The sequence below is a fragment of the Myxine glutinosa genome, chromosome 2 (assembly GCF_964187855.1).
Source record: "Myxine glutinosa chromosome 2, kmMyxGlut1.1, whole genome shotgun sequence".
NCBI lineage: Eukaryota > Metazoa > Chordata > Myxini > Myxiniformes > Myxinidae > Myxine > Myxine glutinosa.
The window spans coordinates 48621872-48646891 of NC_136262.1; the positions used below are offsets into that span (position 1 = coordinate 48621872).

At 47.5% G+C, this 25020-nt stretch overlaps 1 protein-coding gene across 3 annotated transcripts in view; it reads right to left on the reverse strand.

Moving 5' to 3' along the window:
- Window positions 1-753: 753 nt before the first annotated feature.
- LOC137421809 (uncharacterized) overlaps window positions 754-25020 on the reverse strand; it is an 80598-nt gene continuing 56331 nt past the window's right edge. For all 3 annotated transcript variants that reach the window (XM_078773251.1, XM_078773252.1, XM_068108223.2), the window contains 3 exons: window positions 20827-20943; window positions 4546-4725; window positions 754-1347 (listed from right to left, as the gene is read on the reverse strand). In XM_078773251.1, coding sequence (XP_078629377.1) covers window positions 1217-1347; window positions 4546-4725; window positions 20827-20943 — 428 coding nt within the window. In that variant the 3' untranslated portion in view covers window positions 754-1216. The remainder of the gene's footprint in view (window positions 1348-4545; window positions 4726-20826; window positions 20944-25020) is intronic.

Here is a 25020-nt window from a genome sequence, read left to right on the forward strand (position 1 = left end):
TCCACTAATTAGAAGGGGTGTCCGCATACTTTTGGTCATGTAGTGTAGAAACACTCTCAGGGGAATTGTGGAGTTGTATAGTTTCAAGCCCTGTGTGCGCGATTCAAATGAAGATGGTGTTAGTGAAGATGGCGATGCGATGTTAAGTTTGTAGTGTATATGAAAATGCCGGTCGCATGTTCACTACAGATTGGTAGGTTTTGTTTTTCCGTTCAGTTGGCGGTTTATAAGGAGTTTTGTAATAATTGATAAATCAGTTATATTAACTGCAGAATAAATACGCATGACACAGTATGGACATGACACAGCACGAACAGAACACGGCATGGAAACGGCACGGATACAACATACCACGGAATGAGACAACACAGACACAGCAAAAACAAATTTGTAGCTGCTAGAAAGAAAAAAATTGTAATGCCATATATGACCAAGGTGGGACTCGGGCCCTCTGAACCTCCCCACTCCCCCACGCCCCACACTGTTGTGCCAATCGTTGTGGCCAATGGTGTCGATTGTTGCCAGGATGGTGGATTATTCTTTGCGAGAACTTGGAGCAAAGATTTTATAGCGTCCTTAATTTGGCGTAGGCAAGTTATCGTTGGCACCCTGGCAAAATTAAAAATTCCCTCTATAACCTTTTGGGGGCATTTCATCAGTGGTCCAGCTGCAAACCCCATATACCATACACCACACCAGCAATATGTTGCATTACAAAAGATGACGAAGAAGAAAAACCTCCAAGAGTGCATGCACTTCTGATTATGTTTTACCAAAATACAAAATGTAGAAAGAACCATCATCAGGCATTTGCAGGATAGATTATATTGAGCAAATTATTGTGTAATTTTAGCCAGATATGATTTAAGAAAAAAGTTTGGAAGAAAGGTCTGTATACATTGAAAAAAGAGGGAGACAGAGAAAAAACGGCAAGTCTAGAAAGAAAAGATAGAGCAAGAGGTGGAGGGGCTTTTGAGGGTTTTGTGAAAGAGAGAAGAAGATGTAGGAGAAAGAGAATGACAGAGAGAGAGAGAGAGAGAGAGAGAGAGAGAGAGAGAGAGAGAGAGAGATCAAAATTCTACCATTTATGTTTATGTGCGTAGTATATAAATGTCCAATAATTAATTGGTGGGAGCGAAGAAATAATGCCTGAAATTTTTCTTTCCTTTTGATTTTCGAATACAAAATACTCATACATTTTGTTAAAGTTTGGCCGCTAATCACATTGCACTCCAGCGTCCTCACTGTGATTGCAATTATGTGAACCCCAATCATCAGAACTGCAGTCTGCGATGTCCGTCTCGTTTCCATTGCATCTCAATTCATCCAGAAATATTGGTCCTCCTCCTAGAGAAAGAGAGGGAGAGAAGGAGAGAAGGACACGCACACAGCTCAACACTGGTTTTGTTTGTGTCTTGTAAACTCCATGTTTCAAAATCCAAGGAAACTCAGACACAAAAACAACTTTGTGGCCTACCATTTTTACCTTATACACAGTGTGCTCCATACCTCTTATTATCCATGTTATTTTTAATCATATTAAATTATTATTTTAATTATTATTTTTAAATCATGTTAAAATTATTTCATATTTATTTAATTATTTAATTTATTTAAATTATTTAATTAATTAATTGTGTCTCTGAGTTAATTTAATTTAATCTGAGTTAAAATTAATTATTTAATTTATTCAAAATTATTGAATCATATTAAATTATTTAATCATAATTATTTTTAATCATATTAAAAATACTATTTATTACTAAAAACTAATTATACTAAAAAAATATCACTAAAAATACACTTTACTATTTGCTAACAGGGATAATAAAACATATAGCCTACCCTGTAAAAGCATCAAGGCCTATACCCTTCTATCAATGTCATCTCCCATCAGTATCACATCTCTCAAAACATCAAAATTCAGCTAAATCTGTTTAGGCAAGGACTATATTGAGATCATTGCCGAATGGGTTGATGCCAATTACAACCAGACACAAGATCATTACTCGGGGGAAGTAGATCACACAATTTCTGATCGGCCATATCACAAATTCTGATAGTTAACAAATAAATCCTTCAAGCAGATAAGAATGACATAAGAGAGGTAAATGGTAGGAAATTGTAAGTAAATTCAGCAGCCATCTGATACTTGACCAAAGTACGAGTTCATAGAATACCTTAACCTACACTGCCTTAAGAAACAAGGACTATGAGGAGCAAATTTGATTGGTCTTGATGATGTAAAATGCCATAATATTTAGTCCAAGTACTGCTAAAGTGTCAAAAAGGTGATTTGTGTTCTACAGTGTTCAAGTACAGTATATAATTCCATTTAAATAAAATAGGATTTTTAAAGAACATTTTAAAAAAATTCCGAAGTTTACCGCCGTTGACGCAGCATCTTTTACACCGCCTGATTTAACACGTTACATTAGTTCTTCATACCTGGTGTTTGTGTCTTTTATGAGTTCCTCAAAAACAGCAAGTTTCCTGATTTAAAATTTTGTTTGAAATATTATCCCACTCTCTGTGCATGTGCAATCGGGACAAATCCAGAGACAAAGTACTGTTAAACTACAGGTTCATGTTCCGATTCGTGTTCAAAATATGAAGTTGTTCCTCGATCATAAACTCACATTTGTAGGCACACAGACAGACAGAAGTGAACCAATTGTTTAACCCCGCTTTTCACTTCGCATGCTTGGGGTAAAAATGATCAAGTGCACATAAGATCAGGGTGTACAATTATTTTCAAACTCCCTAAATACCAAAGTCGTTCAATTTTGTATCCCTTAAGGCAATCATTCTTCGATTGGATTCAAGAGATTCTCATTGGAAACCAAATATAAAAACTCCTGGATGTGCAGGACTGGGAATCATCACTTATAGTTTGTTACAGTAGAGGAAATCGCTGATTTTAATGGGAATTTTGATTGACATGCTCACTTTAGCTAAACAAAATGAATCAAATTAATGATCAAATGAATTCTGAGGGCCTTTCTCTCTCACTGCAGGCAGGTTGGTGGTCTTTCTGTCTTCTATCGACTCCTCTCCGGCCTTGCTCCCCCAGCTCTGTCTGTGCTCTATCCCCCAAATATTCCTACAGGTCGCACAAGATCTGCCAGCAACCCTCTTATGGTTAAACTGCCAAAATCAAGACTCTCTTTTTTTTTTTCTTTTTTTTTGTATACTGAATCGAGGCTCGTGAAAGAGCTAACATTTATTTCACAAACAAATCAACCAGACAAACAAAATATATAAAAAGAGGGAGCGGAAGACAAGATGGGGAGAGAAGGGGAAGCACACAAACACACAAACACACACACACAAACACACAAACACAACATTTGAGAGCAGGGAGAAGTGTGGGAGGGAGAGGGCTTGGGGGGAGGAGGCGTGGGAAGAGGGGGGGGGGGGGGGGAGAGGTATAAAACACAAGGGGACCGAAATTAGCGGGGGTAGAAAAGATCAAGGTTTTGTATGGGGGAAGATAAGAGATGGTGGTGAACAGCTGTTTTAAAGACCTGGAGGGTGGAGTGGGATTGAAGAGAGTGAGGGAGTTTGTTCCAGAGGCGGGAGAAAAGAGGAATGAAGGAGTGAAGGTGAGCTCGTGAAAGATCGAGCCGGGCTTCAATTGTGAGGCCCAATTGAAAAGGCAAAATATCAGAAATTGAAGGCTTTTTTTATTTTAAACGATTTATATAAACATCCGTTGAATCATATCACACGCAAATTATCAAAATCTAAACAGTATTTGTAGAAATTCCATAAAAGCCACATCACTGTTCATATCGGTAAATATTATTCCATCGTGTTTGGAAAAACTGGAAAATTGGAAAAATTGGGAAAAAATTGAAACAACAATATAGCCTATTTTACTCCAGGGGGTCCCAGGATTACCCACCCAAAATTTCGTTGCGATCGGTTCAGCCGTTTTTGCGGCACCTGGGAACGGATGGACGGACAGACAGACAGACAGACATTTGGTGAATTATAGTAAGATGGTAGACCTGCACTGAAGTTGAGCATCTCATACTTGTTTCATGACCTTGACCTATTTTTGGGGGATTGTGACCTAATTAACAAAAAAACACTTTTTTGATTATAACTGGAATAATTTTCTTACGATTTTCATGATGAGTTTTTTGGATAGATTGTAGATGGCGACACATTTTCTTAATTTACACTCTATCCATAAATGTTGAAGGTGAAGGTCACATGCTATCATTGGTCCAAAACAATATGGCCATCATTAGATCGTGGGCCAAAGGTAAATCGCGGGCGATCTCTGAGATGGCAGATATCTAGTTCCGTCTTGTCAGCCTCTGTGTCTATATCCTGTGGGTTGATTGATTGGGCCCTAAGGCATAGGATATTTAAGGATTTGCCGTTCATTGTTGTCTCATGTGCGCATGTGTCGGATAGTGGGTAAGGGGTTTTATTATTGATTCATTTTATTATTTATTGCCAAAACAAATCTCTGATTTGCACCATCATTCTGAAATCTCTCAGACAGCTCATAATTTACATTCCTTCAATCACCTTCACCAAAATGTGCCCCGCTGTAAAATGTCGTGGCAGAAGAGAAACCGAGCATCTTGCAAACCACCGTGCCATCATTGATGTCCCAGTTGTCATCACATATGGTGCCCCACTGGCCCTCGTAGAAGATCTCGACACGTCCAGAATTTAAACTCCCGCCAACCAGCCTTGCCTTGGTTCCTGTTTGTACATCAATGTCAACTCTGTGTAAGCAGAACATTCTGTACAGTTAACAGTTCAAGCAAGAAACATGTTAAGCCACACATTTAAACACACACAACATTGATTTATAATATTCCTTGTGGAATTTATGAGTACACTGCATTTATAACCATTTTGCAGATATCTGGGTCATCTAAAGTTTCCGTTACACTAATATCTTATACTGATACTGCAACTAAGGCCTTCAGCAACTCCATGGGACTGACAATATCTGTGAACTCCCAACTCACATCAATCACTGGAAAAAGCTCTGTGTTTCAAACTTCTGGGCTTCACCATCAGCTGCGAGTTATCCTGGGCAGACACGTCAAAGGTGGTCTCCAGAGCCATTCACTAAATAGGCATCCTCCATTGCAGAAAGTCCTTCCTTCATGTATCTGAACTTCTCACAGCAACAATACAGGGTGTTCCAAAAAGAGCCGGACAACTTAATATATTGTTGCGGATATGGGATTTACATCCATCCATATCCGCTTGTAAATATTCCCCTATTTCCTCAATACTTCCCAACTATCCCCAATCCCCCCATTCCCTAGTCCCATTTTCTGTAAACAACACTCTGTAGACCCGACCTCCCCCTATTTCCCCCATTAAATGTCGCATCCAGGTCCACCGCATCTCATGTAAGACAACTATAGGACATCTTGCTAGTTATTCTTAGTCTATGTCAGTTAAGGACTCGTTTCCATTAATTCTGACTCTTCGTTGCACCAGAATGTGATTGTATGGCACCGTTAGGAAGTTTAGGACCTCCCAATACCTCCCCGCAGCTCTTCCTCACGGTTCAACAACAACAACAACAACAACGGCGGCGGCGCGGGGAGTGCGCGTCCTCACTCCGGCTTGGTTGGTAGGGGGTGTTGGGAGGGCACCAGGCCTTTCCAACGAGCCGCCATCGAACATGTGCTCGACGGGGTTACCAAGTAGGGGCTCGCTGTCAGCTCCTCGTCAAGGGCGGAGCCCGGTAACCCCCGCACCCAATAGAAGCGGCGGACCGGTCCCATCTGGGGCGGAGCCAATGAGCCGAGGTCGTGTGACTCCCCGCTGAGCATGCGCAGGAAGAGGGAGGTGACGTCAGATGCGCGCTGAGCTTGGAGAGAGAAGGACGCCACCTCCGAGCGCTGTGACACCTCCCCGCATCTCTGGACTGGACCGTGCTTTATCCTGTCCCTGAGCCAAGGTGCACCTTGTGCTATCGACTGCCTGTCCTTCCCTGCCATCAATCCCTGTGTAAGTCAGTCTTGTTCCGTTTGTCTGTGGTCTGTCTGGGATAGATAAGATTGTATCTAAGTGCCTATCTCTTCTGTGTCTTTTACCTCACTCTACCTTGTAATCTACCCCTTTTCTCCACCACTAATTATATCCTCCTCCGGAGGTCTTGAGAACTGTACCCCTTGCGTCGTTTCATTTATCCCAGTCGTTGTGTCCTTTCCATCATTGATTTAGCGTAGCGCGATTTGCCCAACGTTCGAGTGGAATCGGGTGAGTTGGGGGTAATCGGGTAAACTGTGCGAACACGGCGGCCATTCCGCTCGGTCAAGCAACATCTTAAGCCGTGTCCGTAACAATTGGTGTCAGGAAGTGAGATTGGACCCGAAGCGCGCTTAACGCGCTCAAAATTACAAGCAGTGTGAAATTTGTTTTGTTTTAAAATAAAAACCCGAATTTTGAAAGTTGCGCTATGGCAGATCAAGACGGCTGGGTTCCGGTAGAGGAGAGTGAGGCAGGGTCGATCCAGGACCAAATTGAGGGACAAGAGGAGAGCGAAGCAGTGAGGGCGGCAGGTTCGCAAAATGGCGTCCTCGCGCACGAGGTTTCGGGCGCACAAGATGGCGTCCTCGCGCACATGGTTGTTGCGGCACCAAATTTAGCCGCGCCCATGGTCGCGGTAGCCGAACCCGAGATGCCAATGAATTGGAACCTGTTTATGAAACAGATGATGGCCTTTATGGTAAAAACAGATGATAATTTCAAAGGGATGGATGCTCAGGGTGAGCGAATGGGAGACCAAATTGGAGGTTTGAAAAACAGTATAGAGGCTCAGAGTGAGCAAATGGGGGTAATGGGGTCCAATAGCGAGAAATTGAGGGAGGACATGGGGGCCAATAGCCAACGGTTAGAACAAAGGATGGGGGCCCAGATCGGAGGGTTAGGGATTAGAATAGAGGGATTAGACAATAGATTAGGGGAAATACAGGAGGGGTTAACGGGGGTGGAAAATAGAATGGCTGCCCAGGAGAATCAGATAGAGGGAGTGAAAAATGGGTTAGAGGGGTTAGAAAACAGTATGGAAGGCAAATTGAGGGACATGAGGGACCAAGCGGAAAGGGAAGTTAAAAAAATGGGGCAGCAGATAGAGGGGGTCAGAATGGGGGTAGAAACTAAATTGGATGCTCACAGGGAGGAAATGGAGCAGATGAGGGTGGCATCTGGGCAGGAGATGCAAGTGATGGGAGAGGAGATCAGAAGAGGTGTGAGTGAGGAGGTCGGAGGAGTGCGCGAGGAGGTGAGGCACTGTAAGGAGCGCATGGAGAAGGAGGTGAGAAAGGGGACTGTAAAATTGCAAGGTGGTATAGAGGAGTTGACGCTGGGAGTAGAACAACTGACAGTGGGACAAAAGGAGTTGGGGGAGCAGGTAAAGAAGAACACAGCGGTAATAGAGGGTTTAAAATCGACACAGAAGGAGATGAAAAAGGACGTAGGGGTAATTAAAAAAGAGTGTCAGATGGTACATGAGGACCTGACGAGGAAAATGAACAAGGTGGTAGAGGTGATGGAGGTTAAAGAGCGGGAGGTGCGGGAGCACATAGAAAAAAATAAGGTGGAGTTAGAGGAAGAACTTAAGGGGGCGCACGAGGAGATGAAGGAGGTGAAGCAGAAATTAGAAGAAGTGGAAGAAGGGGTGAGCGAAATTAAGAAGCGACGGAGAGAGGATAAGAAAGAGATAAAGGAGGAAGTAAAAGAATTGGTCCAAAGTCTGTGTTCGGATCGTGATGATGTGCTCATTAACCGGATGAGGGATTCGCAGGTGATGGAGGAGAAGCGAAGAGAAAGAGGACCCGGTGTAAGTGGTGACCAATATGGTCGTGCGTATGATGCGCCAGGTGATTTAATAAGCTTGGGGGTCGAGATGGACCCGGATGTTCGTGAGAGGCCAAGAGTGAGGTGTATGGCTGGTCCGGAGGGTATGGAACGAGGGTGCGAGCGAGAGGGTCCGGTGATGGGAGAGGTGCGAGGTGTGAGTGAGCAAGGTTGTGGTGGTATGGAATGGGTAGCGGGTTGCGGAAGTGTGACCCATGCATCGACACCAACAGGGGTAGTTTTTAGAGGGACAGGGGAGGCACGGGAGCCCCTTGGGGGTAATGTACTGTGGGGGCCCGGCCGGTTCGGCCCCGCGCTGACCCCGCAAGGGGCGACGCACGGGGTCCAGCAGGCGGGCAACGACTCGCATACGAGGTGGTCCCACAAGGTCCCACTCGCGCCGTATGACGGCAAGAGTGATCTATGCGCGTACCTGGCGCAGTTTGACTGTGTGTGTAAGGGCAACGGTTGGGGTGAGGACGAAGGTGGAGTACACCTGGTGGCCGCATTGCGCGGCGCGGCGGCGGAGGTGGCGACGGCATTACCACCGGGTGCTCTCACCCTGCCAGCCCTCCGCGACGCCCTAATTAATCGATTTGGCATTGAACAGCAGAGCGAGCTTGTTAAGGCTCAGCTCGCGCTGCGAAAACGCAAGCCCCAGGAAGCCATCGGGGAACTTGCCCACGATATTCGCCGCGCAGTGGGGATCGCACATGCTAGCATGGCAGCGGATTCCCGGGAAAGCCTGGCGCTGGACCATTTTATCCAGGCCCTCCCGGAAATTGAGCTCCGGCAACAGCTCGCCATGTGGCGCCCGCAGACTCTGAGCCAGGCGGCTGACGCTGCGGCCCGTTGGGAAGCAGCGAGGCCCCTGGCGTGGGGGAGCGAGCGTCACGCAATGGCGGTCCGCCAGGTGGGACCCACGATGGAGGGCGGACCCCTTAGGGGGCCCGCCCCCGACGTGAGTCCTGACCTGGCGGGCATGGTCCGGAGGCTGGTGGACCAGCGCCTGGCGGGACCTGGACCATGGCAGGCGGCCCCGGAGGTGGCCCGCGGTGGACCACGAGCGGGTAATCCAATTTGGACCTTCAGGGGGGGAAATTTGGAATTCCGGAGACAAGCACCTTATCAGGTGAGGTGCTATACTTGCAACCGTCTGGGTCACCTGGCGCGGCACTGGCGAGCCACGCGCCGGGATGATCCCCGGCGGTTGAGGTCCTCAACTCCGCCCAGGGGGGAGCGGGTTAGCCGACCCCAGACACCCCCCCGCCAGACCCCGGGAAACTAGAAGGTGTCGGGCACGTAGGGCGGTGTTCGGCAGAAGAGGATGGAGGAGAGCCCTCATTGACGCGACAGGTCATTTATTGTGGCCAGATTGGAACCGGTAGCCTGACAATCAGATGCAAAATTGCCGGCGTGGGGGTAGACGCCGTAGTGGACACAGGAGCTAGCGCCACGATCATCAGCCCTGTGGTCCTTGATTCGAGCGCAGGTGGCTGGGATAAGATCCAGCGCCTGCAAAATTATAGTTTGCAACTTGCTACCGGGGTAACGGCCCCGATCATAGGGCGTGGTTCTGTGACCCTCAAGTTAGGGTCGGTAAGGAGGGAGATAGATGTTTGGGTGGCGGAGGTGTGCGACTCATGTTTAATAGGGTTGGATTTGTTGACTGCCAGCGGTTGTAAAATCGACTTGTGCCGGGGGATCCTGCAGGTGGGAGTAGGAGAGCTGCCATTAGGGGGAGTGAGCACGGCCGAGAGAGCGGAGCTGGAGGCTTCCGAGGCCGTGACCATTCCCCCAAGGGCCGAGGCGATAGTGCCGGCCCGGTGGGCAGCTCTCCCAACATGGCAGGAGTCCTGTGGCCTGGTCGAACCGGTGGCAGCGCAGTCCATACCGGGTTTAATCGTGGGCCGCACCCTTGTAAAAACAGACGGACCGGTAGTGGCCGTCCGAGTAATAAATATAAGTACAGAACCACGCACTATAGTAAGGGGCACGAGGGTAGCTGGCTGCACCCCAGTTGAGGAAGTCGCGACAGTGAGGGGCGAGAACGTCCAGCCGAGCCGGCCCCGGGGGGAGCCTTCAATAAGAAGTAGGAATTGGCCCGATCCCATTTGCGAGATGGTAAATCGTAGTGGCGTAGAGTTGGGAGGTACCCAGAGGGAGGCCTTACACAAACTGGTTGGATCCCATTTGGACCTCTTCTCCCTGTCCACCGAGGATATTGGACGTACGGGCCTGGTGAAACATCAGATCCACACCGGTGAGGCCCGGCCTATTCGTCAGGCCGCCCGACGGCTCCCTTGGAGCAAGAGGGCGGAAGCTGACGAGCAGGTTGAAAAAATGCTCGACGCAGGCGTGATCGAGCCCTCGGGAAGTCCTTGGATGTCACCTGTTGTGCTGGTCAAAAAGAAGGATGGGACCACGCGGTTCTGCGTGGACTATCGCCAGCTAAACAACGTGACACTCAAGGACTCATATCCCCTGCCAAGGATTGATGACACCCTCGATGCCGTTGTGGGCTCAAATTGGTTCTCAACTTTGGACCTCAAGAGTGGGTATTGGCAGGTGGAGATGGATAGGGCAGGGAAGGAGAAAACGGCATTCTCCACAGGTAAGGGACTGTATCAGTTTACTGTGATGCCGTTTGGTTTGTGTAACGCCCCCGCCACCTTTGAAAGATTGATGGAACATGTACTAGGCGGCATGCCATGGCAATCATGCCTGGTGTACCTGGATGACATCCTAATACATGCCAAAACGTTCCCCCAGGCAGTAGCTAATTTGGACCAGGTGTTCGGGTGCCTCAGACAGGCAGGGTTGAAGCTGAACCCGAGTAAGTGCACCTTGTTTGCCAAGGAGGTGGCCTATTTAGGCCACGTCATCGGTTGCGAGGGGGTAAAAACGGACCCAGACAAAATTAAAGCGGTAGAGGAGTGGCCCGCACCACGTACCATCAAAGAGGTGCGGGGATTTTTGGGACTCTGCTCCTACTACCGGCACTTTGTGGCGAAATTTGCGGAGTTGGCCCGTCCCCTCCACCGGCTTACGGAGAAGGGGACGCGATTTAATTGGACACGGGAGTGCCACGAGGCCTTCCAAAAATTGAAGGGGTGTCTAACATCCGCACCCCTTCTAGCTTACCCCACTAGCAACGGGGCATTTACCCTGGACACGGATGCGAGCCAGGAAGGATTGGGCGCAGTTTTGTCTCAGACACAGGAGGGCGTGGAGAGAGTGATTGGTTACTATAGTCGGGCCTTAAGTAGGCCCGAGCGAAATTATTGTGTCACTCGCAAAGAGTTATTGGCTATGCTGGCTGCCATGAACCATTTCCACCCGTACCTGTACGGGCGGAAATTTTTGGTTAGAACTGACCATTCCTCCTTGCAATGGCTCCTTCGGTTCAAGGAACCGGAGGGCCAAATTGCAAGGTGGTTGGAAAAGTTGCAGCAGTACGATTTTGATGTGGCCCATAGGGCCGGGAAGGCCCATGGTAATGCAGACGCACTCTCTCGGCGGCCTTGTCTGGGGGAAAACTGTAAATTTTGTGCGAGACACGAGGAGAGGGAGCAATTGGGCGATTCCGCCCCGATTCTCGTCGTCCGGGCAACCCGGGTGAGAGGGCCAATTTTGCCACTAACCGCAGATGAGGAATTCGGAACTTTGGCTTGGAGCGCGGCCCAGCGGGAGGACCCCGTACTGGGGCCGGTGCACGAATGGGTGAGATTGGGGCAAAGACCTAATGGGGAAGAGGTCACCCCCCTCAGGGCACAGACCAAGGCATATTGGGCTCAGTGGAAAACCCTGGAATTGAAGGATAACATCTTGTATCGCAAGTGGGTGGAGGTTCCCTCTGATAAAACTTCCTGGCTGGTGGTAGTCCCAAATAAATTTAAGACCGATATATTGCAACAGGTGCATGGTACCCGCCCCGGCGGCCATTTGGGCAGGACAAAGACGACATCGCAGGTACGCCGGAGGTTTTATTGGGTGAATATGGGGCGCGACATACAGGACTGGTGTCGGAGATGCGACGCCTGTACTGCCAAAAAGGGACCAGCACGGAGGATGAGGGCCCCCCTTCAATTACACCAGGTGGGGGCCCCCCTAGAGCGGGTGGCCATGGATATCCTAGGCCCACTACCCCGCACCCGCCTAGGTAATAAGTACATCCTCGTTGTGATGGACTACTTCACCAAGTGGCCGGAGGCCTACGCCCTCCCCAACCAAGAAGCAGGGGTGGTAGCGCAGGCCTTCGTGGAAGGATTTGTGTGCCGGCATGGGATTCCACAGGAGTTGCACACCGACCAGGGACGAAATTTTGAGAGCAAATTGCTAAAAGATGTGTGCAGTCTCCTGTCAATTCGGAAAACAAGAACAACGCCTTTAAGACCTCAATCTGACGGGATGGTGGAAAGATTTAACCGAACTTTAATCCAACAACTGGCACTGTTCACCGCCACCCGTCAGGATGACTGGGACGAACATCTCCCTTATTTGCTCATGGCCTACCGAACCAGCCAGCACGGGGCCACCGCATGCAGTCCAGCGTTGCTTATGTATGGGCGGGAGTTACGGGCTCCCGCCGACTTGCTATGCGGTCCCGTGCCAGACACAGTGGTTAACCCGCCGAGGGAGGGGTATGCACGTCACCTAGAGGAAGGCATGGAGCTAGTCCATGCCTTCGCCCGCCGCCAACTCCATCTGGCGGGGGAAAAGATGAAGCGCAGGTACGACCACCGGAGCCAGGGGAGTCAGTACACTCCGGGGATGAAGATTTGGTTCTTCAACCCCCGGAGGAGGAAGGGTAGGTGCCCGAAACTCACCTCTCCCTGGCAAGGCCCGGGGGTCGTCCTGTCACAAGTCTGTGACGTGGTAGTAAAAATCAAAATGGGGCCACGAGCCCTCCCTCGGATCGTCCACGCCGACCGGATAAGGCCTTACACCGGCGAGCAGGCGCCCCCGTGGATTGCCTCGGCTTTAGATGCCGAGGCGGGACCCAGTACCTCTGAATAAGGGGGGGCTTATTAGTGCCAGAGGACTGGGGGATTGATGAGCGATGGGCCCGGTGGGTAAGGGTGGCATCCCTGCCACCCTTCCCATGATGGGGCAAATGCGCTATAGTTTATGGGGTTTATGGCAGTGAAAACTAGCCCGGGTGGGTTAGGATATTGTGTGTAGGGATCTAGCGAAGATGACATTAGGTAACGTTAAGGTTAGTTAGTGAGAAGGATACCTGTAGAGGGGACGCAGGTAGATTAGAGTGGATGATAATGACGAGGGAGCGCAATAGTTTAAAGGGACGACTGGGAAGCGCAAGTTTCAGAGGGGAGTAGTTAGATGAGATGATGCTGTGTGAGAACTGGACAGGTGTGTGGAGCAGTGTATGAGTAGTGAGTGTTGTGGATCAGCGCGAATGCGCTTGGGGGAGAGAAGGGTGCAGGCGGCACCAAGTATGAGAGCACAGGTGGAGCAGAGAATGAGTGGTGTGGAGAGAGTTGGAGTAAGTGGTACAGAGTGGTGTGCATGGTGCGAAGGTGTGGATGGGGGAAGAGTGGACCCCTTTTCACGAGTACCCAGGGAGGGTAGTTTAAAGAATAGTTAGAAGGGATAGGTAAATTGTGGTTGGATATTGGCATTTGTGGTGCGGTTGCAGAATGGTATTGTCGATGGGTGCATTGGTGTGGTGAAATTGGCTGGTCGTGTGGCCTGTTAGTATGAGTGTGAATGGTTGGGCACTCCGCCACTGTTAGATGTCGGCCAGGTGAGGCCGCAGGTGGGCTCTTGGAGCCGTTAGTGTCAGTGGGTGCCTGAGGATCCCGGGTGTGGATCGGGCAGCCCGTGCCAGAGAGGGCACTGAGGGGGTGAGAGTGCGAGAGGGCCTTCCCCAGTTAGTTATGTTAGGGTGAGGAGCAGGTGAGCTCGGTAGGCAACAACAGTGGTGGAGGTGTGCAGGTGGGCGGACCAGCTGGGAGCGTCACACGACCCAGCCACTGAAATTGTGCGGGGGCACCGAGTGATGAATCGGGGGAGTGAGACCCCAACTTGAGAAGCACCACAGTTTGGGCAATGGGAATTGGTTTTTAGAACCCATAGTGTAAGTTGGCCAATGGATTGGCAGGGAAAGACCCCGGGTAATGTAAAGTTGTTAAAGTCATTTAGGAAATAGTTAGGATTGATGACCCTGTCGCACCATACGCAGCCACTTACCTGAGGTGGTGATGATGACTCCACACCTGTGTTCCTTTGTTCTGTGTTGCAGGAAATGAGAATTGCTGTTTGGATTTGTGAGACGCATCACGACGTGGATAAGACATTGGGGTGATTCCATCTCTCCCTCCTTAGGAGGGACTGATGATGAATTGGTGATGGCAAATTTTGATGTTGAGTTGGAGATGGCAAATTTTGATGAGATTTGGAAATGGCAAATTTGATTGGTTAGGAGGGAGAGAAGACGAATTTGGTTTATGGGAGGAACGGGGAAGACAGTAGGGACGTTTGTTGATGTGTAAAGTAGATGTTTATGGGTAGTGTTGTGTTTTGTGGATACAGTAAGGGGTAATGGAGGGGCAATGTAGGTTACCTGGTGGGGGGGGGGGGGGGGCGTACGGTAGGAACGTACCTGTCTCACCTGGTTCCCATGTGCCCCCAGTGTGCATTACCTTACATTGCATGCACTTTTGCGCCCTTACCACCTTACTCACTTGTTTTCTTTTGTCTCCCACCTCCGAGGATCTGGCTTTGGGGCAGAGAGAGAGGAGAGAGAGGTGCTGGCTCCGCAGTTGTGGGCCTGTACTTCCGCTGCTTGCTGCCTGGATCGATACACCAAATGGACCGCAATTTTTGTGGCCGCCCACCATGGACCGCAGTTCTTTTGCGGGCAAGCACCACCCGTTGATGGACCTCTGGGTCAACGTGGCACCTATGCCATACAGGTGAACCACTTTTAGTTGGCCCCCTGACGGCCACAATTCAGAAATGGACGCGGTTGGCGCCTTTCTTTATTTCTAAAGAAGCCAGAAGGCCAAGTGCCCTCCATGAAGGCAAGACCAGCGGCAGAACATCGGCTGGCTGCGACACCACCGGTGACCATGGACACTTGATTGTATGTCGTTGTATGTCGACTGAGTTCTGGCCATACTGAGTATACTCATACTGAGTTCATACTGAGTTCTGGCCAACGTTCGACCATGGACACTTGACCTGTTCTTTGAGGAACACATGCAGGTGTTATGCATAGAGAGAGCACGCATGCCAGCATCGATACACCAACCCACGAGTGCCCTGTGGCCCTACGGCCTTTAATAATGTGCAGAGCACCCCATCCAAGCACCAAAAGCACCACCCCATTATGCACAGTCAGCACCATCCGGTGCACCAATAAAGTGTTCAATAATAAATGCACAATCAAGTGTCCATGGTCACCGGTGGTGACCGTCGTGTAAATATCAGTCTAGTCTTGTGTAAATGATGCCCCCTACCGGCTGTATGTTTAGTTTGAGGATGCTTTCCGCGATTCGGTTATCCTGTGGGTGTGTTTCTGTTAGGAGAAGGGTGCAACGTCGCAGGGGGACATATTTACTCATTTGTGAACATCTGTAAAACTGTCGCACTCAGGGTTGAGTTAATAGTAGAGGGAACTACATCTGAGTGCCACACTAAAGTAGGTAAAAATTTATTGGGTCAGGATGCCCCGAGGTAGAGAAGGGTGCAAAGTTGCGGATATGGGATTTACATCCATCCATATCCGCTTGTAAATATTCCCCTATTTCCTCAATACTTCCCAACTATCCCCAATCCCCCCATTCCCTAGTCCCATTTTCTGTAAACAACACTCTGTAGACCCGACCTCCCCCTATTTCCCCCATTAAATGTCGCATCCAGGTCCACCGCATCTCATGTAAGACAACTATAGGACATCTTGCTAGTTATTCTTAGTCTATGTCAGTTAAGGACTCGTTTCCATTAATTCTGACTCTTCGTTGCACCAGAATGTGATTGTATGGCACCGTTAGGAAGTTTAGGACCTCCCAATACCTCCCCGCAGCTCTTCCTCACGGTTCAACAACAACAACAACAACAACAACAACAACGGCGGCGGCGCGGGGAGTGCGCGTCCTCACTCCGGCTTGGTTGGTAGGGGGTGTTGGGAGGGCACCAGGCCTTTCCAACGAGCCGCCATCGAACATGTGCTCGACGGGGTTACCAAGTAGGGGCTCGCTGTCAGCTCCTCGTCAAGGGCGGAGCCCGGTAACCCCCGCACCCAATAGAAGCGGCGGACCGGTCCCATCTGGGGCGGAGCCAACGAGCCGAGGGCGTGTGACTCCCCGCTGAGCATGCGCAGGAAGAGGGAGGTGACGTCAGATGCGCGCTGAGCTTGGAGAGAGAAGGACGCCACCTCCGAGCGCTGTGACACCTCCCCGCATCTCTGGACTGGACCGTGCTTTATCCTGTCCCTGAGCCAAGGTGCACCTTGTGCTATCGACTGCCTGTCCTTCCCTGCCATCAATCCCTGTGTAAGTCAGTCTTGTTCCGTTTGTCTGTGGTCTGTCTGGGATAGATAAGATTGTATCTAAGTGCCTATCTCTTCTGTGTCTTTTACCTCACTCTACCTTGTAATCTACCCCTTTTCTCCACCACTAATTATATCCTCCTCCGGAGGTCTTGAGAACTGTACCCCTTGCGTCGTTTCATTTATCCCAGTCGTTGTGTCCTTTCCATCATTGATTTAGCGTAGCGCGATTTGGCCAACGTTCGAGTGGAATCGGGTGAGTTGGGGGTAATCGGGTAAACTGTGCGAACACGGCGGCCATTCCGCTCGGTCAAGCAACATCTTAAGCCGTGTCCGTAACAATATGTAGAAACACAAACGATACAACAATACCCTTTGTTTTATATGATACAGAAACTCATACCGTTTTGTGCGCACCATCAATACAATGTGACCTCCGTTTGTCACTCTCAATACATCAAGGCGGTACACAAGTTATTGTCATGTTCCGCTCAGTATGTTTGCGTCCACCAGTGCGCATGCAGCTGTGATCCGAGAATGAAGATCTTGCAGGCTTGACACAGTGGTGTTGTAGAAAACATCTTTGACAAACTGCCACAGAAAAAATCAAGTGGGTTATGTCTGGTGATAATGTGGACGAGGCAATTGGTCCGACTCGGCCAATCTAGCGACATGGAAATTTTGCATTCAGGACGGCTCGAACGACTAACGCCCAATGAGGGGGAGCTCCGTCCTGTTGAAAAATGATATTGGTTTGCAGGTCTTCCAACTGTGGGAAGATGAATCCTTCCAACATGTTCATGTAAATTGTTGGGGTCATTGTTTTCGCCGCAAAGAAAAAACAGACCCACCAAGTGGTCAGGAGAAGGCCACACCATACATTGACCTTTGGACTGTCGTGTATGTGTTCAATGACCACGTAGGGGTTTTCAGAGCCCCAGATCCTCACATTGTGCCAGGTGACGTTCCCCGATACATGAAAGCAAGCTTCGTCTATGAACATGACCTTTTTCAGGTAATCTTCGTCAGCCTCTATGTGACTGAGCAGTTGCGTTTGGGTCCATCATTTGGTTTGAGTTAATGCAGAATCTGCACCTTATAGGCATAAAGCTTCAGTCTTTTATGCAAAATCCTGTGTACGTTGATGATTGGTAGTCCCAGTTCTCTGGATGTGCGTTAGATTGATTTTCTGGTACTTTGTTGAAATGATTCACGCACTCGTTCACGTCTGCTGCACTTGTGCTTGGTCGACCGGTACTTTTCTGTTTCTGACAACTTCCAGTCTCCTTAAACCTCTTGCACGACTCTCTGATACTAGTCCGCGATGGCGGATTCATTCCGTACCTTGTACAGAAATTACGCTGAACCTTTGAGTCAGATATCGTCTTGATGAACCATTCGACGCACTGAGCTTTCTCTTGTGGAGTCGCCATTTTGTTTCACACTAAATCACCAGACATGAAACTAAAGAAAAACCGTATGAGTTTCTGTATCAAATAAAACAAAGAGTATCATTGTATCATTTGTGGTACTAAATATATTAACAAACAAAATTGTCCAGGCCTTTTTGGAACACACTGTACGTTCTTCATAGATCTCATTGGAGTAATGCTGTGCCATGTGGTTTGGTGCCTCTGCTTTACACATGTCAATCCTTGATGCTGTGGACTCCAAAGCTCTCAAAATAATATTAACACCGCCTCCCCATGATTATTGTTTTCGTTATTGCATATTACAAGCAGAGTACCCACCTTACGGGTGATCTTGTTACAAGTGTTCAACATGTTATGAAACATCCCTTTATTTGGGTGATGCATAGGCAACAGACCGCTGCCTCAATTGCTCATGAAATTAGAAGTAACCCGTGTTCCATACATGAAGCAAAGACATAACCCGTGTTCCATACTGCTGTACATAATGCATCGTGGTTATATAACTCGGGTAATTCCATTACACTGGCACATAGGCTGATACCAGAGACCTGAAGTCCAAGGCTTGAAGCCTGAGGCCGAAATGTAGTCACCTTTACAAGGCCCATAATGCCTGTCAGCTGTTTAACAGAATCCTTCCTCCCAAAGGATGTGGCTCCTTAGGGGCTCTTGCTGGCTATATTGTCTCCTCCAATTTGATTGGCCTGAACCATGCCCTGGTAGCGGAGCAGCACTTTACATCAATAACTCAATTTATCACTGTCTGTATACAACCCCGTGGCATACCTTTGACTATGACTACAACTCCGCTCTCACCTCTTGTTTGTCTGCATGTTAGACCACTCCAAAACTATCTTTCAATCCTAACAAATCTCACACTGTCTCTCTCTCTCTCTCGCTCTCGCTCTCGCTCTCGCTCTCGCTCTCTCGCTTTCGCTCTCTCTCGCTCTCGCTCTCTCTCGCTCTCTCTCTCGCTCTCTCTCTCTCACTCTCTCTCTCTCTCTCTCTCTCTCTCTCTCGCTCTCTCTCTCTCGCTCTCTCTCTCGCTCTCTCTCTCGCTCTCTCTCGCTCTCTCTCGCTCTCTCTCTCGCTCTCTCTCTCGCTCTCTCTCTCGCTCTCTCTCGCTCTCTCTCTCTCGCTCTCTCTCTCGCTCTCTCTCTCGCTCTCTCTCTCGCTCTCTCTCTCTCTCTCGCTGTCTCTCGCTCTCTCTCGCTCTCTCTCTCGCTCTCTCACTCTCTGAAAGGACCGTCTGGAAAACCCTTCCATCCTCTTTCTTAGCAATCCTGTTGAAGAGGTTCAGTCACTCACTTGAGTTTCACTATCAACCATGACCATGTTTTGGCAAACCACATTTCAAAGTTGGCCTCCAAAGCCAGCCGACGATTGGACTTCCTCCATTGTGCAAAGTACTTCCCTGGCAGACCTGAACTCCTATGTCCACATACAAGATCTTCATCCACAGCTTGATGGAATACTGCTCTCCCCTCTGGGCTGGTGCTCCTGCCTCTCACCTTGCTCAGCTTGACACCGTGGAAACCATGGCCTTCAAGACCATTGCAAACTCCCGCGATGAAGCTGAATCTATAGGCCTATCACTTTGCCATCACAGTCAGGTCGGTGGTCTCTCTGTCTTAAACCGCCTTCTTTCTGGTCTTTCCATGCTCTGACCTCTCCGTGCATTGTCCCTCCTGCACCTCCTCCCCCCATGTTTTTGCAGGGCTCCTACAGTCCACAAGCAACCCTCTTCTGGTGAAACTCACAAAATCCAGGATCACTGCTCACCTCCACTCATTCGTTCCTCTTTTTCCCCACCTGTAGAACCAACTTCCACATTCTTTTCAATCTCATCCTTCCTTCCAGGTTTTCAAGACAGGTGTTCACCACCATTTCACATCATCCACCATACAAAAAAACCATGATTTTTTCTACCACTATTATCCCTCCCCAAGCCCTCCTCCTTCCAACTCTCCCATTTTCCTTCCTGAGAATTTGCTTCTGTATCCATCTTGTCCACTCCCTGCACCCTCCCATATCTCTCTTTATCCACATCCCTTGTTTGGTTGTCTCTGTCTATTTTTGCCCTTGGCCCTGCTGTTGGTGTTTCCCCCCTTACCCCATATTTCTAATGTTCATTTGGTACTCCTTCTGTATTCCAGCTCTTGCACGAGCCTTGTCTTTGTCGACCAAAAAAAGAAGAGTATATTTCATGGATTTTGGGTGAGATTCAAACAAACTAGTACTTTTCTCTTTATTCATTTTCAGGAATAAAATATTCATAAGCAATCCACACTCAGGATTACAATGATACATTTTCCTATGTAATCAAATATGATGTGAAAATTAATTCTGCAAACATGTAGTGACCCTGATATTTCTCACAAGGTGTTTCCTTGGATTCAGAACATGACAAAGAAGCAAATATGTGTCGTTTAAAATTATTACATCCTATTATTCAGCCTCATCTGATTAGATGATCTGATCTGATCTGGCTTAGCGGTTAGGGTGCTGGCTTGGGATCCTGGGTTCGAATCCCGGTCGATCGCTGAATTAACACCAGGGGGGTTGACTCAGCCTGTCATTGAGGTTGACTCAGCCTGCCATCCTTCCGAGGTCGGCAAATTGAGTACCAGCTTGCTGGGATGAATGATCACGGTGTGTACCCCGGTTTAGAATAGATACACCGTATCCCTGCGCATCGTAAGAGCATGACCAAGGGTTGGCGTCAGGAAGGGCATCCGGCCATAAAAACATTGCCTCAAACAGGGAACCAGGATTGTCATGGGGCCCGCAAGGCTAACCCCTGCTCTAGCGGGGAAAAATGGCCTTAAAACGATCATTCATTATTCATTCATCTGAAACGATGGTAATCTGCAAAGTGAAAGAGACTCAAAATTTTGGGCAACCAGTATTTTTGTGTTTGGTACACAAAATAAGTCAAGATAGCCTTTCTCCATCCTTTCTCCATAGCACTTGACATCCAGACTTTTGAACTTCTGATATTCTCAAATGGGGTCACACCAAGCATAAACCTACCTTCTTTGCTTAGGTCCCCTTGGTCTCCTTTCTCTCCTATCGCTCCTGGGATTCCTGGAAGACCTTGAAGACCTATCGGGCCGATAGGACCAGGAGGTCCCATGACTCCCTTTTCACCTGTGGTAGTACAATGAAGGGTATTGGTGATTAACATTCTTATCCACTCATGTCTCGTCATAATGAATGGACCATATATAAATTTATTACATAATAGTGGTTTGTGCTTACATTCTGCAAGCAGATAAATAAATCAGTTAAATGAAAAATGAATGAACAGTATGAGCCGTTTATTTATGAGCAATCCTATCTCGGCCCCTCTCCCAGGTGAATGAGTGATGCGCCACTGACACAGTCCAAGCTCCGCCCCACTCCCACCTGAATATGATGTGCCACCGACACAGTCCAAGCTCAGCCCCACTCCCAGCTGAATATGATGCGCCACGGACACAGTCCAAGCTCCTCCCCAATCCCAACTGAATATGATGCGCCACGGACACAGTCCAAGCTCCGCCCCACTCCCAGCTGAATATGATGCGCCACGGACACAGTCCAAGCTCCTCCCCAATCCCAACTGAATATGATGCGCCACGGACACAGTCCAAGCTCCGCCCCACTTCCAGCTGAATATGATGCGCCACTGACACAGTCCAAGCACCCCCCCACTCCCAACTGCATATGATGCGCCACGGACACAGTCCAAGCTCCTCCCCACTCCCAACTGAATATGATGCGCCACTGACACAGTCCAAGCTCCGCCCCACTCCCAGCTGAATATGATGCGCCACGGACACAGTCCAAGCTCCGCCCATCTTCCGACCGAGGGGGTGAAGCCCCATCTTCCTTTGGAGCCCTGGCACATTTGCTGCCCTCTCTAGGTTTCTCTATCAAAACTTTTCAGTAACATTATTAGCTTCATCATAAATGTAACAGGTTATACCGAGATACAACATTTAATCGTAGAAGTGCTGTTACTGTTATACTGTTATACATGTTTTGTTTTACTTTAAAACTCACTTTTCCCTCTACATTTTACCTGAAATCCTTGGCTAATCATTATTTGACCAAGCAAGTCTTCACACAAGGACTACACACTCTTCAGCTCTTACAGGAATGTTTTATTTAGTTCAGTCTCGTCCATTTTAACTTGTCTGTAAATTAGGCTATGAGCCAAGGGGGTTGGTCGGTACCATACAGATGGAGTAAGGCTCATTGTGATTTTTAGCAAGATATATGTCCCTAGATATGAAAAAAAAGTGATAGCAGTGTATAACTCTCGGCCATCTCTGTGTTATCACCCGAAATATGATTATACGCCCGCTTCGCTTCGCCAAAAAATGTGATATTTGCTAAAATTGGAATAAATATGTTTTTAAGGACCACAGAGTGCCAATAATTTGCATACTGGATGCCAACTAATATAGTAATAGAAATATAGAACATTTGTGGGGGTTATTTATCAAAATATTGATATAATGACAAAAAATATGTTAAATTTAGTGAAAAAGTGGCCGAAATCGCTTCGAGTTCAGAATTCACATTGTACATTTTTGTCAATATTTCAAAAATAAAAACTCCCAGAGTAACATTTGACCCCTCAAAATCTTCGCAAGGAACCACTGCATTGGAATATATCATTACTTTGTAATATGGTGGTTGTTTGGGGCACATATTTTGGCAAAGTTCAAAATATGTTCAACCATACCCCCTAATTTTGATATTTTGGAACGAAACATCGCTTTTGAACATTTTAGGTTTATTCGTCTACTACTTTTGGTATCTCAGTGTAATTTTTGGTATTAGCTAGTATCCTAAAGTAGGTTTGTAACATCAGCTACATTATATTTCACAATGCATGCAAACTTGCTCCACACTCTAGGTTTATCATGATCTCTCGAACAAATACGATCTCGATCTCGATCTTGGCACTCTGTGGTCCTTAAAAACATATTTATTCCAATTTTAGCAAATATCACATTTTTTGGCGAAGCGAAGCGGGCGTATAATAATATTTCGGGTGATAACACAGAGATGGCCGAGAGTTATACACTGCTATCACTTTTTTTTCATATCTAGGGACATATATCTTGCTAAAAATCACAATGAGCCTTACTCCATCTGTATGGTACCGACCGGTCAATTTGGGGGGTCTGGCTCATAGCCTAATTAGGTTCAGCGTTGTTTTTATCGTAAACTAGCTGGAAGATCCTGTCCTTACGAATCGAAGGAAGAACAAACCGGACTCGTATGTTTACGAGAGTGCCACTGGAAAACAAACATCTTCCCTCTCAGGGATATTGTGGGGTAATTGGTTAGACCGTCTAACTGTCTAACTGTCTAACCATGTAACGTCCGACCGTCTATTTAACAGGGGTTCTTAACCTTTTTCCCTGTCAAGACCCCCAACGGATTGCCCACGATGTCCCCTTACCCCCTTCGCCAGACTGTTGACTGACCAAGGCGCACCGAAGGTGCGCATAGCTAGGGGGTGCTGGGTGCATGTCCCCCTAGAATTCTTTTGATTTCTAGGTGCTCTGTGGTGCATTCTGAGGGGAGTTTTTACTTTAATTGCCTATTTTTTGATGCAAATTGGTAACTTATTACCCAGAAAATGGGCCAAGTTCGGGGATCCGCGCCTGATTACCAATCCCATGAGGTTCCAGTGTGAATTCAAAATATCTTGATATTTTGATATTTCATTGAATTTATTACAATTTATTATTATTATTTATTACGAGTCCCATACCCCCAGATTTTGGTCCCCATACCCCCAAGGGGTATGGATACCCCAGGTTAAGAACCCCAAGGTTAGAGGGTTAAAAGGGGCAGGTAAAAAAATGGGGTTTAAGGATAGGTAAAATAAACAGATTGATAGAAAACACTGGGGACGATTGTACAGTGTCAGCTGGTATTATTTTTTTAGTAAAGCCTTTTGTACAGTATACAGTATGAGCCGGTATTTTTTCAGTTACACCTTTTGTAAAGTGTGCAGTGTGAGCCGGTATTTTTTCAGTAACGCCTTTTGTACAGTGTGCAGTGTGAGCCAGTATTTTTTTAGTAAAGCCTTTTGTACAGTGTGCAGTGTGAGCCGGTATTTTTTTTTAGTAACGCCTTTTATACAGTGTGCAGTGTGAGCCGGTATTTTTTTCAGTAAAGCCTTTTGTACAGTGTGCAGTGTGAGCCAGTATTTTTTTAGTACCACCTTTTGTACAGTGTACAGTGTGAGCCAGTATTTCTTTAGTACCGCCTTTTGTACAGTGTGCAGTGTGAGCCGGTATTTTTCCAGTAACGCCTTTTGTACAGTGTGCAGTGTGAGCCGGTATTTTTTTAGTAATGCCTTTTGTACAGTGTACAGTGTGAGCCGCTATTTTTTTAGTAGGGCCTTTTGTACAGTGTGCAATATGAGACTGTATTTTTTAAATAACGCCTTTGTACAGTGTGATCCAATATTTTAGGGCGTAGCCTGTAGGGCAAAGCCTTCTAGAACAGTGTTTGTCTGTTTGTATGTATGTATGTCCCCTCAAATGTATATCAACCGGAGCTGATGATCTGGTGACATGTCAGGATGATGTGATTATGTCTGATGTCATTACGGCGGTACAGCGGCTGACTCTCCACACTCCGCCATTTCGATTTATATGCCGTTCATGCTGAACATATCGTCGAACCTGTCTTATATCACAATCGCCATGCTCTACCTTTACATATTTAATTCAGTGTGAAACACAAACAAACCGATTGTTAAAATGACCATCAAATATCGAAAGCATTTGGCGTTACATCTCTTCCAACAAAGCAGTTCGTACCCAACCCATGTGGGGTATTATCTACATTACAGTAGATCTTCCCTCAGTTCTGTAAGTAAAACTTACCTCATGGATGTTGGGATTCCTCCAAATTTCTTTGTTTAATGTTATAAACAGCATTAGCGACTGTTTAAAAAGCTAATCATGTGCGTTTGTGGTTTATAATATTTTACATGCCCGGCTACGCCGCTGTTAGACTTTCGGTCTTGTTTTAGTAATCCCTTTTGTACAGTGTGAGCCAACTGGTATTTTTTTTAGTAACGCCTTTTGGACAGTATACGGTGTGAGGCGGTATATTTTAGTTACGCCTTTTGTACAGTTTACGGTGTGAGCCGGTATATTTTTAGTAACGCCTTTTGTCCAGTGTACCGTGTGAAGCGGTACATTTTTA